Source organism: Ceratina calcarata, unplaced genomic scaffold (genome assembly GCF_001652005.2).
Source record: "Ceratina calcarata isolate Rehan_Ccalc_2016 unplaced genomic scaffold, ASM165200v1 scaffold297.2, whole genome shotgun sequence".
Taxonomy (NCBI): domain Eukaryota; kingdom Metazoa; phylum Arthropoda; class Insecta; order Hymenoptera; family Apidae; genus Ceratina; species Ceratina calcarata.
The window spans coordinates 1732515-1751963 of NW_017152138.1; the positions used below are offsets into that span (position 1 = coordinate 1732515).

General features: G+C 44.3%; 1 protein-coding gene across 2 annotated transcripts in view; it reads right to left on the reverse strand.

The window, feature by feature from the left end:
- Positions 1-19449, reverse strand: part of Delta (neurogenic locus protein delta) — a 44730-nt gene that overhangs the window by 15783 nt on the left and 9498 nt on the right. Inside the window, exons 3-4 of one of the 2 annotated variants that reach the window (XM_018023143.2) lie at positions 10484-10547; positions 1923-2174 (exon numbers count right to left, since the gene is read on the reverse strand). In XM_018023143.2, the coding sequence (XP_017878632.1) occupies positions 1923-2174; positions 10484-10547 (316 nt within the window). Of the gene's footprint in view, positions 1-767; positions 1039-1922; positions 2175-10483; positions 10548-19449 lie in introns of those variants that run through there. The other variant, XM_018023144.2, reaches the window with a different exon arrangement.

Below are 19449 nucleotides of genomic sequence, written 5' to 3' on the forward strand. Positions count from 1 at the left end.
ATGTATATACACGGTCTGTTGTGTTACCGTCGCGATGGACTAACGTCCTGGAGTGAATGTTATATAAGCGTCGAGAGAACTGGGTTCTGCTCGGAATCAACGCGACTATTTTCAAACGAATTATAGTCTTATTTCTCGATCCCTCTTTAACAAATCGCTACGTAACCGCATAAACTTGGACACTTCTATATGGAATTCTCTAATAAAAAAAAGGTTATGAATTTTTGAACAATTTCCATCGCGTTACAAGTGTCATCGTCATCGACCTCTAAGAAAAAATCTCCTAAATTTGAGGACCACTCGGGTTACCGGCGAACAGTATAAATTACTTGATGGTCAGAACGCGAGACACATTGCCGCACGGGGCAAGGGATGAACGGAGAGAGAAAGAGAAAGAGAGAGAGAGAGAACACTTGTGCATCGTCAGAGAGATCGTCGTCTCTGTAATTTCATACACGGAATTCCTACAAAAGGAGGGATGTCACGCGCGGTGCAGTCGCGATGGCAAACGTGGGAGTGCACGCACGCACGTTACCGCGTGTATATGATAATTAGACTGCGAACTTTTATGCAAAATAGAACATTTATGATGCACGTTAAAAAAAAATCCATTTTATACATAAATTTCTTTTATCAACTTTCGATATTTTTTATATTTTCATGAATTCCACTTTGTGCATCGATTTTTCTATAAATGCACAGAGCCCGCAGTCTGATGTTGATAAAAATTTGCTTCGTATACGGAAACACATGGAAGAGAGACTCACCAGTGTTGCAGTAGTCGCCCTTCCATCCAGAGAGGCAGACACGCTCCCCGGTCGGGCTGCAACTGTAATGACCGAAGTTGTCATCTCTTGGCCTGCACAGGTTCTCGCAACCCTTTCCGTAATAGTGCGCGACGCATGTCACCCTGTACTCGTAAACCATCTTCGCGTGCGCACTGCTGTACTCATCCACAGTCCAATCCGTCCCCACATCCAGCCACTTTTGTGTGGTCAGCCTCAGTATCAGTACTTTCTCTGGAAATACAAATTTATTCTCGCTATAGTTTTTTTTCTAGAGGTATGAATCTTCATTAGGTCAATTAAATTGTTTGTAGGCCAGGAAAGTAAGCATAAATCTCATAAATAGACTGTGAATTTTATGCAATTGTAACAAAATTATACTAACTATACGATATCAAAAGTGAATACGTATTGCAATGTTTAAATGATAAAAAATTACTTGAGACGCATTTTTTAATTGTTATTCTTTAAATAAAAATCCGCAGTCTATTTATAAGTAGGACAATAAATAATTACTGTATCGTTAAATTGTCTACTCCTTATTGAACTTTTCGTTGGGAAATACAGATGAAAATTGAATTAGTCACAGTCAGCATCAGATTCACCCATACCGATACGGTACAATTAACTCCACCGTTTCCCCGGTAGAAATCAATTTCAATTTACCACCCATTGACTCCGACACGTTCCAGGGTGCCATTGTTTCCCCTAAGAGTATTCTCAATTGTCGCACATGCTCGAACATCATTCACACAACAATTGTACAAACTAAATCAATCCAGACAGATGATAGAAAGAAGAAAGGAATTAGGATAATCGATTTTATCGGAATTCCTACAAAAGGAGGGATGTCACGCGCGGTGCAGTCGCGATGGCAAACGTGGGAGTGCACGCACGCACGTTACCGCGTGTATATGATAATTAGACTGCGAACTTTTATGCAAAATAGAACATTTATGATGCACGTTAAAAAAAAATCCATTTTATACATAAATTTCTTTTATCAACTTTCGATATTTTTTATATTTTCATGAATTCCACTTTGTGCATCGATTTTTCTATAAATGCACAGAGCCCGCAGTCTGATGTTGATAAAAATTTGCTTCGTATACGGAAACACATGGAAGAGAGACTCACCAGTGTTGCAGTAGTCGCCCTTCCATCCAGAGAGGCAGACACGCTCCCCGGTCGGGCTGCAACTGTAATGACCGAAGTTGTCATCTCTTGGCCTGCACAGGTTCTCGCAACCCTTTCCGTAATAGTGCGCGACGCATGTCACCCTGTACTCGTAAACCATCTTCGCGTGCGCACTGCTGTACTCATCCACAGTCCAATCCGTCCCCACATCCAGCCACTTTTGTGTGGTCAGCCTCAGTATCAGTACTTTCTCTGGAAATACAAATTTATTCTCGCTATAGTTTTTTTTCTAGAGGTATGAATCTTCATTAGGTCAATTAAATTGTTTGTAGGCCAGGAAAGTAAGCATAAATCTCATAAATAGACTGTGGATTTTATGCAATTGTAACAAAATTATACTAACTATACGATATCAAAAGTGAATACGTATTGCAATGTTTAAATGATAAAAAATTACTTGAGACGCATTTTTTAATTGTTATTCTTTAAATAAAAATCCGCAGTCTATTTATAAGTAGGACAATAAATAATTACTGTATCGTTAAATTGTCTACTCCTTATTGAACTTTTCGTTGGGAAATACAGATGAAAATTGAATTAGTCACAGTCAGCATCAGATTCACCCATACCGATACGGTACAATTAACTCCACCGTTTCCCCGGTAGAAATCAATTTCAATTTACCACCCATTGACTCCGACACGTTCCAGGGTGCCATTGTTTCCCCTAAGAGTATTCTCAATTGTCGCACATGCTCGAACATCATTCACACAACAATTGTACAAACTAAATCAATCCAGACAGATGATAGAAAGAAGAAAGGAATTAGGATAATCGATTTTATATTTCCTTTCAGTATTTAAGCGAACATTCAATTCATGAATCACATGCATTCGAATCTTCTGCAGATACAATTTTTCCATAAATTCATAAAATCCAGTCTGCTAACGAACTGAATATCGAATAGAAGAAAGGTCACGTCAGCACGTAGAAGTAATTAAGCATGTCCATCAGTAGGGCATGTACTAATCCACGTATCTACATATGTACACGCGTACATAGTAATGCGGGGCGTTAGGTGCTGCGCCCAATGATGCGATCGAAGTGCATCGGCCTCCGAGCGAGTGGGACCGCGACGGAGGTTAAAGGAGAGAGAAGGCAGACCGGACGTTCGTCCGCTATTGCTACTCCGCCGGCGGCACGCATCCGGCACAAAGAGAGTAAGCGTATACCACGTTGTGGCTCTCTGGGAAAGAGGCGTTCTTCTTTTCTTCTCTTCTTCCTTCTCCACCGCCGACATGGCTAACTCCTTCTCTTCCACGTTTTCTCTCCTTCCTCTACCTGTTTTCACGACCGGAGGAAGAAGAATACAGACCAAACGCTCGAATCTCGTAGCCAAGATTCGAACTCGTGTCCCAGTGAAGATTTCAAATGTGAAGAGAGAGAACGTAGTGAGAGTAAGAAACGATCAAGCCTTCATTGACGTGTGATAATTGCTGTCAACCATGAATGAAATAAGCGGCAATTTTGACGACTAGTAAGCTGGTGTGTACAGTTCGCACGTAGATCAACAACAGGTTTCGGATCTGATATAGATCAACATAAACACGCTAGCAGGAATACGCGACAAGTGGATGAATGTTGGATAAGCATCGACAATTAACTAGATCAAGAACTTAAAGACTGTGACTACATTTAGATGAAACAGAAGTTAATCCTTCCCTCGGGACTAGTTAAACGATTTCAGATCTCGTTTTCAGCGTTATTTGTGATGGCGTAAGGCTAAGACTTCCCGCTAAACGTATTATCGTAATGGGCCCGGACAGATTAGAGATACGTTGGTCCTTGTTTATCTCGTATGGTCCTGCCTACCGGTCAGGTGCCCCGTCGTAAAAGCCCCGTCTCACGATGCACAAGGTCCAGGCACCAGCAGCCTGTCGGACCAGTTTACCATTTTCGTGCGTGTGAGAGCCTCTGGCACCGGGCAAATGGGTCGAGTAGTATCGGCCGTGCTGTATGGTTACGTTCTGCTCGGTAGCGTAAGGAAGAGTTAAGTGGTCAGCCTCCGTGTTTCTGCTCATCCTCTCCTTCATTTTTTTCCCTTTCGCCCCGTTTCGGTTCCCGAGAGCCTCCCCTAATGAACGGTTCGCCCAGCGACCGGCCCCGACAATCGATGGGGGTCTATTTTTGAAACTCGGCTGAATTTCGAGAGCACCGATCTTTCTTTACTTTTTGCACCGTGGAACACCAGGCACTGACTGCTGAAGCGGAAACTACAGATCGATGCTGTAGAAAAGAACAACGTCTTTTCTCATCGAAGAGTGACTCGGTCTTAAAATACCTCTGAATCATGATCACGATGGTACGCAAGTGCGAATGCACAAAAGAAGTCCTCTTTCCGATTTAATAATTGTATTAACACCGCGTCGACCGGCGGGAAAATAGAAATAATTGACGACCGATAAAACACAGGATCACCTATAGAGGTGGATTAAAAAAAAAAGAAAAAAGAGAACGGCAGAGGATCGAAGAGAAAAAGGAAGACGTAAAAACAAAAGGGCGAGACGTAGGATTCGCCGATGGCGTGTCCGGCGATACTTAAGCAGTGGATACCCACCCAGGGGTCTCTCTTCCCAGAAGGGAAGTAACGTTTTGCTGTCGGCGAAACGGGAGTTGAGGGAGAGGCAGTTTCGCCAGGCCTATCTTCCCAGGTGATGCTGTTACGAGTTCTGAAAACGCCGATGTTCGCACGCCACGATCAAAGCAAACCAGATGGACGCGTGTGTAAAATCGATCGACTCCGCTATGCTTCTTCGCTTTTGCTCTCGGTTCTTGCCCGTTTTTCGGTATCAATTCGCACGGCTCGAGAATTTTTCATTGACCTTCACTATCGCCATGATTTAGATTAGATGACGGGGCAGATTCAAGGACTAGACTGCAAATGTTATTCGTATATAAAATAATTAAATGTAATGTATATAAAAATATACAAAACATAAAAAACAAAATAATGACCAAAGAAATTTCCATTTAAAGGACATTTTTAAACTGATACCATTTATATTTTATTTAATCTGCAGTCCATCAAGGCCTAGCTGTGGGGTTAAGATTCTTTTTAAGCACGCAGAAAAGGAAGGAGAAAGAAAAAACGGTTCTTAAGCGGTCTGTTTACGTTGAAAATGTTACGTATCGAGGAACTGATTTCCTGGGCTTCGTTAACGAGAAACACCCTATTGTTTCCTGTGTACGTGTTGCGGATTTTGCTCATGCATTAAACATCGTTTCATTAAAACGGAATTATTCATGCTCGCGTATATGCGCGGATTGGATCGTAGTCGCGCGAGCCTCCGTCTCTAATGCCTGCGTATCAACGAAACGCACCGGGATCAGGATTTAATAGCCAAATATTTCGAGCATTATCAAATGCGCAGACATGATCTTTCATTCAAAAATGCTCATATTATACTAGAATCAGAATAGCAAACTGTAAAATGAAAGACGTAGAAGAAACAAGCGATATATTATTGTACGTATACTCGTGTTCATAAATCTGAGAAGACTCCTTAATAGAGCCAGTCAATTTTACTTGAAATGATAATTGTGTTCGTTTTACAATAACCACAATACTTATGAACGGTATTATAAATGGCACGCAAGCAGCACTGATACGTGACGGTGACACGACACGAGAATATGACATAAGTGGCTACGTATCTGAGGAGAATCTGATGATCGACTTCCTCGAGATCGAAGCGTTAACAATAAGTTAAGCAACAAACGAAATGGATGTTTCTCCAGTGTCGAAGAAAGGAACGAGTGCGTGTACGCTAGCTGCGTGTGCACCTGTAAAACGCCCGACGAACTCGAGGCCAGACCGATTCAAGGTATTCATTAACGACGCGGCTCGGCAACGCGGAGCGCCGCGGAGTAGTCAGACATTTTCTATTGTTCATTCAGAAACGAGCGGCCGTCGAAGAATAGCCCCGAGCTGGCAGGTAGCCAGATGCATTACTCGCAAGCCCTCCGTTCGCGTCTATCGTGGAAAAAACTCTATCAAACGGGAATCGCGCCTATCAACCCCTTCGGCTACTTTGGGTCAACATTATCATGCCAGTAGAAACAAGTTGCTGTAGTCGCAACGAGAGGAATCGATGGAGCACGTTACTAATACGATTTGCTCGGAGGCTTACTTCCGATTACGATCGTATTGAGTTGTGGCATTACTGTAAGCCGAGAAGCTTTGGCTCAACCGATTGACATTTAGTATTGAATTAGCTTCGCGGTATCGCGTATTACAGTATTTTATATTGTGGTCTATTTATCTAAGCTAGTAGAGCAGCTTATCTCTAATAAATATCATGAATGAAATACCAATCTGTTTTCCAATTTTAAGAATCTAGCATCGATTTCATATTAAATTTGACTGATACTTAAAAAAGTATTATTCATTACACGAATTGCTCCGAATTGAAGATAAAAATTCTAACTCTACAGATTCCCACGAGTAACCGATGCAACGTATGCTAATTTTCAACTTAATCGTCGATTCGACGAACTGTTGTTCTAGGAAAGACGTCGCAGCTCGTTCGACGTTATCACGGCTCGAAACACGCGGACTAATTATTCACTCCGCTGGCTCATTATCGTGAGCATTTCGAGGGCAGGTGCGCCGCGTTTCAACACACGTGCACACACACACACGCGGTGCGTCCCCCGTGTCGCGGTCAGAGCAAAAGGGAAAAGCGACCGAGAGCGGTTGACAATCGACGATGACGTAAGCCCTATCCTCTCTTCGCTACACCCGGGTCCCGTTCACGATGCTCTCTATACACCGCAAGCTCACCAAGTTCTCGCTCCCTCGTAAATCTAGCCGCGTCTTGTTTCGTTTAACGAACCGCGTTACCACAAACGGACCCTGGCTCATCCTGACGCCTACGTTCAATGAATGAAAGGAAAACCGGAGATTCGTGTCACACAAACGTCTCGGTTTTAAACGTAATCTTGCTGGACTGCAGATTTTTAAAATAAAAATTGATAGAATCTAAAGATCTAACACCATCCATATATATAACATGAAACATCATTAATTTCATTTCGTTTCATATTTCAGTAGCATAATACCAACGATAATAATTAGGAGAATAAAAATATAAAATAATATGACAGGTCCTTAATTATTCTTTCCCTGGTTGTTAACGCATACTCAATTTGTCTCAGCGGAACGGAACCAGGAACAATTCCGGCGATCATTCGCGGTGCAGGTGCAGTTCCCGACATTCGTATCTTCAACTTTACCCCGGCAAACATCGCGGTGCGAGAGGAAAAAGAGAGCAGGCTGGGAGCGAAAGAGAGAAGGATGGAGGGTGTAGGCCTGAGAAAGGAAGCAGCATCCGAACGGCAATAAAGGGCTCGTTTCAGCGCGTTGGGGGCATTATATTGTACGCGCGGCGATACACAATGTGAGCGGTGTGTTTTCGGCAATAAAAGGGTCCCAACGGTGTGTTCAAACAGACAAAAAAAGGTGCGCGCGTACGCCGTATATTAAAATGCGTGGAGAGAGATGCGTTTTTTAGCCGCGGATGCGCCACACCGCACTGGACAGGTACATCTGTGGAATAACGGTAAGAATTCCGTTCACGACCACGCTTGAAACAAAGGAAGCCAAGCTCGATTTCCTTCGCAATTAGCCGCTTCGACTGCTGGGATCGGAAGTTTTTTTGAAGCCCGAGCTAAAGACGTCCCCTGTGGGACTAGGAAGTTCGTTCGCGGAACACCGGAAGATGTTTAATTAAAAAGTTTCGAAGGTTATTTCGTGTAAGTGGACTTCGCGCGTAAGGACTCGAATAAAATTTAAGGATATATTGGCTATACAGTCAATCCCTAAAGTTTATGCACTTTAGAAACGCATTTTTTTAAAAGAAATCAGACGTCGGAAGAACATTGCTAATAATAAACAACAACAAAAAATTTTCGATTTTTCCAAGGGGTACCCCCTTCAATTTCTTCCAAATTTTCGTTTTTGGCCAATAATTCCCAAACCGTTGGACATACGGAAAAACTGTATAGGACCTTTCTTGTAGAGGACGACGAGATCTACAATTTCCATGTAAAAATTTTTCGCTAACACCAGTAGTTAACGAGTAATTTGCAAAAAACTGTTTTTTCGTTTTTCGCTCATAACTCGTTAAATATTAATGCTAGCGAAAAATATTTACATGGAAAGTGTAGATCTCGTCGTCCTCTACAAGAAAGGTCCTATCCAATTTTCCCGTAGATTCAACGGTTTAGGAGTAATTAAGGAAAAATGAAATTTTTTCCAAAAGTTCGCCGTTTCGACGGTGGAATGGTCGGATTTTGTCAACATCAACAAAATGCCAAATAATCATACGTAACTCGTTAAATATCGAAGTTAGAAGAAAAACAACTTTTATTTTAAGCATTTTTCGAGATTTTTCAAGGGGTTTTCTAAAATACATAAACTTTTGAGATTGTCTGTATAGCCAATACATCCTTAAGTAGCACCCATAATTTGCCCTTTTTTTAACCATAAATTTACCGTAAGGTGACACAAGTGAAACGTGTTATAACACGAGAGTTTTAATCGACATTGTATGAAAGTCTACGACTCATTGTAATAACTGTGGGTCCCTTCGGTTTCAAGATCGAGGCGAGGCGTCGCCGTCGCAAGAAGAGCGAGACCGCTTTAATTTCCCTCCCGGGGTCCTGTGCGCGTCTGGCTAGTAATTAGAATGAACCGGAAGCTATACGTAGCGCTCTCATGCATGTCGCTCGTGCGCGCACCCACTTCATTTTATACTTAAGCTGGGATCCCACTTGATCGTCGATCCTGCTCCTATGTGCATGCGAAATGGAGTCGAACGTTCTCGATTCCACGTCGTGTAATTAAATTTGGGGGAATCGAGCATTTAATTCTTTATCCAACCGATCGCCGAGCTTTCCCCGGATACGGAAGCAATAAATATTCCCGCCCTGGAGTTATTTGCTTGCCCGTTTTCCCGGAGAGGCGTATGGCTTAACGAGGGAATGCCGTGTCTCGAAATTATGCGACGATTATCGCGTTCGCAAGTACCGTGGTTATACCAACCGCGACGGAAATTGACGAAAATCATAGTATCACAGATTGCGCAAATTACAACGTACACAATTGTAAAATTCGGACGTGCGGAGAGGAAAAATGCGATTGATGACACGAGAAAGATCTGAAGAGATATCAAGGATTTCCGGCGTTCCTCGTCGACGTACGTACGTATAGGTATCGGCTAGCGTAGAAGAGGTTCAATAGGCGAGAGAAGAGGGCCCGGGTTAGCATAGGATACGTCCATATCCTCGTCCACAGAGGGTTTCGTGTTACCGTGACGTGTTGCTGGAAGCTAGGTGCTACGGTTACACAGGAAGGAAACACTAGCGCCTCCGGCCGCTTCTCTTTCCCTCATTCTGGCGTTATTGTACGTACTCTATATACTGTACGCCTATATGCTTATGACACAACGGCACCGACCACTTTGTGCACGTGGACGCGTCGCGTCGCGGTAATGAGCAACGAAACGCGACTGAAAGAAAACGGGTCGAGAGAACAAACCACCCATATGAAGAGGAAAACCCGGAGAGACAGCAGCTGCGACTATTGATTCAATGTTGTCTACATCCTAATTTGCCGTGAGTATGGAAAAAAAAAAAGAGGTTTGGACTACGAGAGAAAGACCTTTCATCCTCATTTCGTTAGAGAGTATTTCTCAATAGCAAGACATGAGCCAATTTCCTCGATTCTTGACAATATCAAAAGGAAGTTATCGTATAGAAATCGATTTACGTCAATCAACGTAAACACTGAGAAACAACTTCTTAGGAGGAAGCGTTGTTTCCGATCTGTCAAAAGCGGCAAGGGCATCGACGGCAAAAAGAGGGAACCAGATAACTTGGGACCGCAGCATCAGCAGAAAAAAAGGGGGCAATATTTGTCCGCGGAGACGAGCAGCCGCACCGGAAGCGACCTGTCCTCTGCCGGAGGTTTAGTCTATCGAAACCGTACTCTTCGGAGGAAAAGAAGTAGCTGCGGTGGCCGTGTGAAAGAAGAAGAGCAGGAGGAGGAGGTTACGTGTGTCTCTGGCGGAGTGCTGGTGCACAGAGTGCGCGAGACCGGAAGTGGGTTCTCGACTGGTTTTCGGACCCAATGCGCATGGGGCCACGACCCAGCTGGATTGCACATGCCTCGGAAACCTTCCGAAACCTTCCCGCATTTAGAGCCATACATAGAGAGGACTAATTTTAAAATATCATCCTTCCTCCCCTCTCTCTTTTCATCCTTCGTTCGTCTTTTTTCTCCCGCGCCATCCTTTTCTCTTCTTTTTTTTATGGCGAACGCGTGCGAGAGAGCACTCGTGCCACCGATACACACGGACGCACACGCGTGCACGTCGTACGCTGCAGAGACCAGATACACGCGCGTAGCCAGTATCTTTGGGAAAGGCTTAATAGGAGGAGATTGTAGAGAAAGAACAGAGTTACGAGAGAGCGAGCGAGCAGGGGAGAAGGTTACTTACCGGCTGAGTGGTGTGTCGTGTTGTCTGCGTCGTGATAAGCCTCCACTATCAGCGAGAATGTGCCCTGGGAAAAGAGAAGAGGTTGGTGAACTTCGATCGGGATTCCGGCTTAATCCTACGTTACTAATCTTAATCGCTACCCCTATCGTTTCGGAGGCCTACAGGCTTTACTCTCTGAGACCCGTCGTGTCGGTATCCTATCTCGATTGGTTTATATTTAATAAAGTATCTTTGAAACAACCGCGTTTTAATTTGGCTAAATTTTTCTCTCCTCGGAATATCTTTTATATTTTATATATTCCCACGTGCTTTGATAAAATCTGAGTAATACAAATTAACATATATATATACTTATTAATTACCATTAAATACTGAATCTGAATTTGGAAATTCTCTTAGACTAAAAGTAACCTAATCCATTACGGAATCGGCGAGCGCGAAGAGCAAGTGTCCCGGTTTCAGCGCGAAAAAGCGCGGCAGCTGCGCGTGCCATCGCGTATCGTATAATTAACAATAAATTAAACGTTCCAGCGAGGCGGGCTGCGTCACGTGCACACCTGCCGCGCATTAGAAGGGTGCGCGTGTGCGCTTCGTGTCCCGTGCTTAAAAAGCCACGGCAGGCCGGTAAAATCAACTAGAGGTCACGTGTTCCGCGGTACGACAGATAAAGCCAGGACGCGACGGAGCGTGTTAACGGCACGACCACGCGTCAACCCTCTCTTCTGCTCGAGTTTAACCCCCCTCGTTCAACCGCGGTATGAAGGGTTCAACTTTCTAACGATCGACCGGATATAAATCGTGCCGAGGGCCACGTGCTGCTTACGCTTCGTCAACAGCAGCCCGGATGGGTTAATTGGACGCGAAAATAAATAATCGATCGACATCGCCGCGAGAGAGATACCGTTTTAATCGAATCCTGTCGTCATTCCTCGGGAAACCTGTTATCGTCTCTGTTTGCGTTATCCAATATGGATACGGAACGTATAAATATAGATATATGCGCGAGTAGGAATCTGTGTACATGTGTACGCGGGACGGACTACGGACTGCAACCGCAACACACGATCGCTTATTGTGTAACAGAAATTACGCTTGTCTCTGCCGACACGCAACCGGTGATCTATTAATTCCAGCGCACGCTGCGATCATTGTTACGTTCATTCGAATTAACCCTGCTTTTCGTAATTGATATTCCAAATCATTTACGAACCATTCCCTTCCACGTTCTCTTTTTCTAACACAGTTCTAAATTGTTTTAAAAATATGAGACCGACTATGTAGGAACGAAGCTGTAATTGATTCGATTAATTTTTAAAGCAGAACGCGATTAAAAATTAGATTTGATGAGAAATACTGACAGACGTAAAGTCGAAAGGAAAATCGAAGGCAGTTTCCTTCGGTTATTTAGAAAATCGAGGCGCGAAAGTGACCGAGGGGGGTGTGGGCGTGAATATCGGTCGCCCGACCATAAATCCAGCAACGATACCTCCCTATGGACAAAGCGTGCGCGGCCCACACGCCACGCCGCGACACACGCACCACTCGCACGCATCGTGCGCGCTGACACATTGCATATTGTGTAATAAGTACGTGCCGTACACGCCGTACCTCGTACGTGTGCATGCAGCGATAATGCAACGTTTAATTATTAACGTCACACGTACACACGCGAAATATATTAGCCGATGCACAGAGAGACATGATAAACTAGGTAGCAACGGGATCGAGTTCAATAATATAATTACGAATCGATTGAAATGAATTTTCAACCCGATGCAAGAATGCTGTGCAAATTAATTTGTTTTCTGAAAGAATGTCTTAATTGATTTAACAGCGCGTATTACTTTTACTTTTTGGAATTCTAGTGCACGACAAGAGATAAACATAATTAATTTCAGGATGAACTCTCCAGGAAGCAGGACTCTCGATTTAGAATGATTTGATTCATAAAGCACTGGTTAGATTCTACTGTAGACTTGCGGAATTTGAAGCTAAGTGCTTGGGAGGTATTTAATCCCATTGCTGGTGTTAGGAGAAAGAAAAAGAGACAGACAGGAGCGGCTGGTATTACACACGACCTCGTTAGTCGTTGCCGCACCGTGAATAATAAATGTTTATATCCGGCCTCTCTGTCATCATCGTTCGCCGTTCCTATTCGCGTAAACGAGCCGGCAACGTGCTCGACGCAGCACTGGGAACAATTTCATTATTCAGAGATGACCTGGCACCAAGTCACGTGAGAAATCCCGTTTCGCGTGTGACCATTCCCTTTTTTCTTTAACACCCAACGATTTACCCACGATTTGCGGATGGCACGTGACGAATAGGACACGATATGTTTACACATCCGCGGGCATCAGGTGAACATCCCGTCCTGTTATGATCGTAATCGAAAACTCCCGCTCGTGTTCCTTGGGGGGAATACGCAAATGCCGATGCATCGTGCTGCGCAAAGTGGATAATCAAATATCAGAGGCAGATTTTGATCTCTATTTGCCGAGCGAGATCAGACGAAAATTGATGAGTCAAAATTAGCATAATTAATTGCGAATTCGTCGATACACAATCGTTATATCGGCACGTATTCCAAACCGTTAACGCAGCAATTGTGTTATTTACAATTAGTTTCCGTATCAAGCACGCACGTAGACGCAAACGCTGTATCATTTTAGTAAATAAAAAAACGTATCATCTGCATCTACTAAAGACAGTTTCTCTAAAATTACTCGGTCTTCAAATGTGTTAACAAAATGAACCATTTGGGAACGTGTACTCGAAACTTCGACTAGTTTTTCAGCATCGAGATTTATTAGTCGGTTAATTTCGTGAGGGACAAAAGAATCTTAGGCAAAGTTTCTCAAAGTATGCGAGGCGAGCGGACAAAAAACGGCGAGCCGCGGCGATTTCTCTACTCGATATATCCCTGTGGATTCACAGGACAATTTGTCACCGGGAAAAGAACGAAAAGGTAAGAAAGAGGGCCAAGGGACCGTCAGGTATATCACATGCGAGTACACGTTAGAAAGTTCCAGCGTGAATTCCGCGGTATACCTTGGCCCTCGAGAGGAGTCCCATCCGTTCACCGTGAAATGGAGATGGAAAGACGAGGATAAAACGGGAGGGAAATAGTAGCGGAAGGTGTAAGGCCGATCGAAGGGGAGAGAGAGAGAGTTGAAGGAAGGCAGAGAGCAGACCGCCCTTTTCTCTCGCGGCAAGGACGAAAGCGAGGCGAAGCAGAGGCCGATGAAGAAGGTGCGGGAAGGACGGGACGGGTGGGGAAAGGGACCCTGGAGGAAGCGAGTCAGTGGAAGGAAATAAATTGTCCACGAGACAAATGCCACCGTGATCGGCCGCTAATTTATTAGGGGGATCGGAATTAAGCCGACAAAAAGCTGAAAAAGCTCCGGCATAGGCATCCTAAGAACAATGTGTTGGGTGTGTTCGGTGGCCGCGACGAAACGGGACGAGAACCGACCTATCCGAGTACCTGAATGACGAGAGAAAGGGAACAAAGATCGGGAGAAAGAGAGAACAACGGCTCTGCACAGAAAACACGCATATACACTCTCCGCTTATAAGCATAATAAATATCTATAAAGTTGTCTCTGGGCAAAACGTTTTCCTATGCTTTCACGATATCCATATAATAATTCGAATCTAATCTGGGCTATTTTTATCTCGGATTCGAAGCTATCTTCATCGGATTTCTATGCGGGAAGAAATGCGAAGGAAAGGAAGATGCGTGGAAAAAATGTGCTGTAAAGTAATGTCGAGAGTGAGAAAAGGAAACGGGAGGGAAAGAGAGACACGCGTCGACTTACGTGCGTATGTGCGCACAGGAGGAGAAACCTGAATGATGAAAAGGAAGAGAAACAGTCCGAGCCCGTTCCGCGTTCGACGGACAGAGAAACGAGGATAGAATGAACGAAGCTCGATGGTGCGGGAGCGAGAGGACCGGGAAACCGGCTCACAGAAAAGAGAGAACGAAAGAGAGGGCTCGCTCACTCGCGACAGTCGGTTCCCACGGCTGCGCAGCATACCTCCACCTTCTCTCTCTCCTCTCTCTCCGCTCTCCCGCGCTCGCTCATCGCTCTTTCTCGGCCTCGTGCTCCTCTTTCGTCTCGTTCTTCTCTCTTTCAGTCCGACTTTATTCGTCGCGTCGCCTCAACTCCTTTCCCTTCTTTCCGTTCCTCTCTGCAACTCCTCTATATCCCTTTTTCTCGCATGATACAAGAACGCTTCCTCTTTCTTATCTAATCCTGATAGACAGCCATATCTAAAGAAACTGATTTTTCGAGCAAATTCTTGCGGTGAACTTTTATCAAACGGCTGTTGAAAATTTCGTTTGATCACGATCTCCTACAGGCATTAATCATCGGCAAAGAACAGGTAGTAGTTGATGCGATTATGCTGCGTGCTACGTCCAAGATTATAGACGCGATTCGGTTATCGAGGCTCGAGCTGCTGCATGATTCACTGTGGAAAGAGGAGCCGGAACTTTTCGAATCGCCCTGGGAAAACGCGATATCCCTCCAACCGGTTGCATACACTTTATATTATATACATTTTTTTAATTAAGTCATTAGTAAATATCTTCGCGTTAATGTGTAATTATGCTGGATATGAATTTTTTAATTCGAACCATTAATCGTCCACTAATCTTTCTACGAGTATTCATTCAAATCTTGAAACGATCACCATAAGGACCAAGTTTACGTTTACTCGAATTTCCTGGTTGATAGGTTAATTGACGAAGCGTCATCGATTAGGTAAGAGGGGCTATAAAAAGGGTCGGATGAGGAAGAAAAAACTGGCATCGGTGGAGGCGGAAAGCCAGTCGTCCTAGCTAGCGGTTCTATTTTTAACCATTCACGCTTTAACGTCTCGAGCTTGTAGATGAGGAAGTTTGCGCGGTCTCGCGCTCGAGAAGCGTGGCATTTCCGCATGGAGAAATTTTCGTGGCCTCCATTCTTCGTCGAAAAGAGGAAGAGGAAACCGAGGATAACGAGCGAGAACACCGTGTCCGACTCCCTAGACTTTGGGCTACGCGCATTACCAATGGAAAGTAACATCCTACACGTCTTAAATGATAAGGCTATAAAATTCTGATCGACGAGAACGTCAAGTGATTCTTGGACTTACTGATTTCACAAAGAAAACATATTTGCATGTGTCTGTTAATAATTGTGTAATGAGAGAAATAATTAATACGTGTAATCAATGAATTATTCGAGTTTCCTTTTACGAAGAACATAGTACGTAGTTTTTTCTTGATCAAGTTGAACAATATTGCAGGTGAAAATTAGCGAGCAACGAAACGTGTAATTACGCTTCAAGAAGAAGCAATTTTCTTTAAAACCAATAATAAAATGTTAAGTTAATTTCGAACCGATCATTACCGCAAAGTTGTAGCAATTTTGCTCGCCGACTCGCAATGCAGGCAAGCGAACGCGGGAGCGAGCGTGCGTTTTAATTTGCGACTCGTTGCGCTGGATTATTACACGAACCGAATAATTTTATTCGTTCCTTTCCTCGTTTCGAGTAATGCGAACAAAAGTCACGCTTTCACAGTCCCTCTTTAACTCGAGCGCGAGCAACCGTTCCTCCATTAACCCTTTCTCTCCCAAATTATTTTACACTGACTGCCATAAAACAATAAAAAAAAAATTAGCACGCTGTTCCACCTGCTACATCTCGAGTCTCGATATATTAAATAAAAATGTTCGCAGTTTTATTTGGTAATTTAAATTATTTTTCGATTCGGGATGAGAAAGAACAGGGTTGATCGATGGATACATTTCAGCGGGTCCGTTGGATCGCGATATTACTGTCGAGTTTCTATTTCCCGCGCCAATCTATTCAATTATTCAACGGGATACGATCGAACGGACGCGACCGGCGAATGGAATCGCGCGTCGCCGATTTATTGCACCGGAACACAAACATAAACCCGATGTCGCCGTCGTGGAATTGCTCTACGCATTGTGTTGCATTCGCTCTATCCGCGGTTCCGTACGGCAGAGAGAAGAAGGGGGGAAAAACGCGCGGACCTGCAAAAAGTGAAACGTGCTAGGACAGAGAGAACCGACGTACAATCTATCCGCGATCGCCAACAAATGGTCGGACGCGAAAAACCGGATAAATAAAAAGCAGCGATCGGGTAACAGAAGAAAATTGCGAGTAAATATATAAGATTGAATGTTTGCTCTATGTAACTCATTATTTAAACAAACTTTACAAATCGGGATCACCTTAAGCAAAATGGAATATCCACTCTAGTAAAATTACAAAGCCATGTTTACTCAATTACTTCTTAAAGGATTATGCTCATAGACCGCAATTATAAAAACCAACAGAAAGGAGGAAAAGAAGTGTTACAAAAAAGAGGGCAAAAAGCTTGACTAAAATTGAAGCGGGCCAGACAAAAGAGCGGAATGATGAACACGTGAACGGGTCGCAGCGTTCCACCGAACATATTAATAAGCTTTGACAGCCGGTCTATCAGCTGATGGTGTACCTGACCACGTGTCGTGGCCACACGGTGGGGCAGATATACGTTTACGTATCTGTGTCAGAACCAGAAGCGAAGTTAGACATTAGCTGCATTCGCAAAAAAGATGGCCTCGGGACAGAAAGTCGTTTTACTATTTCTACCGGCGTTTTCTTTCCTGCTTCTTTTTCAGCAATCTCCCAGTGGAATATTATACGTATTTCTCGGTTCTACAAATTTAATATTTTGGTCCACGAACTTATTCTGACAGATCCGCTACTTTAGAGACCGAGTGGTACATGTTCCGTGTCAAATTTCTGTTTTCTTTATAGCGCGATGATAGTATGATGAAGTGAAACGCGAGGCAGACGAAGCGAACCATTCTGAGTGTTACTCTGTAGCTTATTGCTAGACCCGGTGCATAATTTCAGACTGCAGTATCTTTAGAACCCGCCCGCGATTGACCTCTTTTCCGTCCCGTTGCGTCTTCCTTTCTACGCGATGCACACGCACCGTATCTGCCGAGTGGTATGCATAGTTTCGAATCGATACCTGCGCGTCGAGAGAGTTGAATCAACTGAATGAAGGGAAAACCTGTCCCGCGGGTGGCGCCTCGGGGCGAGCATTGTCCCGATCGTGGGAAACACGACCGCTAATTAACCATCAAAATTTAATTAGCAGAATAACTAATTAGAGCGTTTCGCACCGGCTAATGATTACAAACGTGCTCAAACTCATCTGCTAATAACATGCGACGATACGGTTATTCAAATCGTGCCGCGAGCGATGCAGAATTAATAGTTATCCCTTATTACTTGAAGAATCGGTTCACCAAATGATCAACTCGAGCGTATCCAGTGAGAGTACACAGTTTTCTCAGAAGAGGAAGCATCGACCTTTTTCTAACGAAATTGTCAACGTTTTCTCGCTGAAGAACTTGCGAAACTTTCACCGAATCCCTGGAGTGTCTCCGGCAAGCGACAAAAACCGCGCGGCGTTGACTCTGGTATACATATACGGAGTATCGGTCAGCCGGCACATAGTCCACTGCCTCACTCCCTCTGTCTAAGTCGTAATTTATGCTAAACGTTTCACGTCGTGGAAGCCGCGCATCGGCGTATATACACCCGAGTCAGCCATTCATCCGACGCCCTTCTCCGCGTGTTCCTTCGTCTGGGACGCGAATCACGCAGCCTTTTCGGCCGTGGGACCACGATCCTCCGTCTCTTTCGGTCCCACCTTTCTCTCCTGCTCGTCGGTTTCCCTACCTTCGACTGGACCTCACGTGCGAACGTATATGTGTGTGTCACCTACATGCTTCCTCTCCGTCTCTATCTTCGGTCGTCTCTTTCCGTCGCGAGCCTTTCATTCGTTTCCTTTCTACCTTTTCCTCGCTCCACGTTTTTCTCTCTCCTTCTGTCCCCCCCTACCTGTTCGGTACCCACGATCCTCGAGTATGTACGATGCCCTGTTCGCTTTGTGGACCGCGGACACAGGAAGGATGTAAGGGAGAGAAAGGAATTTTTTAATCGTTCCCCGAAAAGCCCGATCATCTTTGTGAGCGCGACAATGAGCTTCGCGTTACCGTAAAAAACCGCCGGTAAGAAATTACAGGATAAGAAGTAATAAATAAAATTTTTCGAAACCGTTCATACAAAACCCGTGCGACTTTCTAATTGTTAGTTGACACGTGAAGAACGTGCACAGAATTCGGCGTTTCGAATTATTTATTATCTCATCCACGAATATCGGACGGTGTGATTGATTTTTCAAAAATTCGAGTATTGTAATTAGGAATCGAAACGGTTAGTGAAATTCCGAGAAAAACGAGCGAGTTCTCGCACAGTAGCCGCACTGTCGCGAGTAGATCGTGCTGTTTTAATAAGTCTCGCAACTAACAGCGCGCGGTGCGCGCAACGTGGAGCAATTAACCCGAGGAGAAGGACGGGAAAAGAGCTTGACTCTCGATCTTGATGCGACCAGGCGAAGGTTACGTTTACGTGTATCAGGCACGGTGCCTCTTCTGTCTTTTCCAGTCTCTTAATTAACGGCAGACACGCGTACCCCAGACAAACAACGTTTGCGCAACCGGGCAATGTTCTACCTCGACGTTCCCCGACTAACTTTCGGTAATCCTTGCCTCCTTTATCTCCCGTTCATCGGCCGACACGCAACGTAATCAAGAAAAGGAATCCAGCACGCCGCCGTGCCGATCGCGTCGTGCCGTGGAAACTCGCGAGGATTCATGTCGAACGAAAAATGCCACGCAGCTCCGACAAACTGTTATAAATAGTACATTGTTGCGTTTTCTCCTGTGCACCGAGGTTCTCACTAACACCTGTAATTAACTTGTTTCCGGTGCCGGACTCGTTCAGGCTAATGAAAGATTTCGCATGTCTCGTGGGAGATTAAAGATATCTGAAGATCATCAAGCAAAACTTTAACTCCACGTTATCACTGTCCTACTATAAAATAT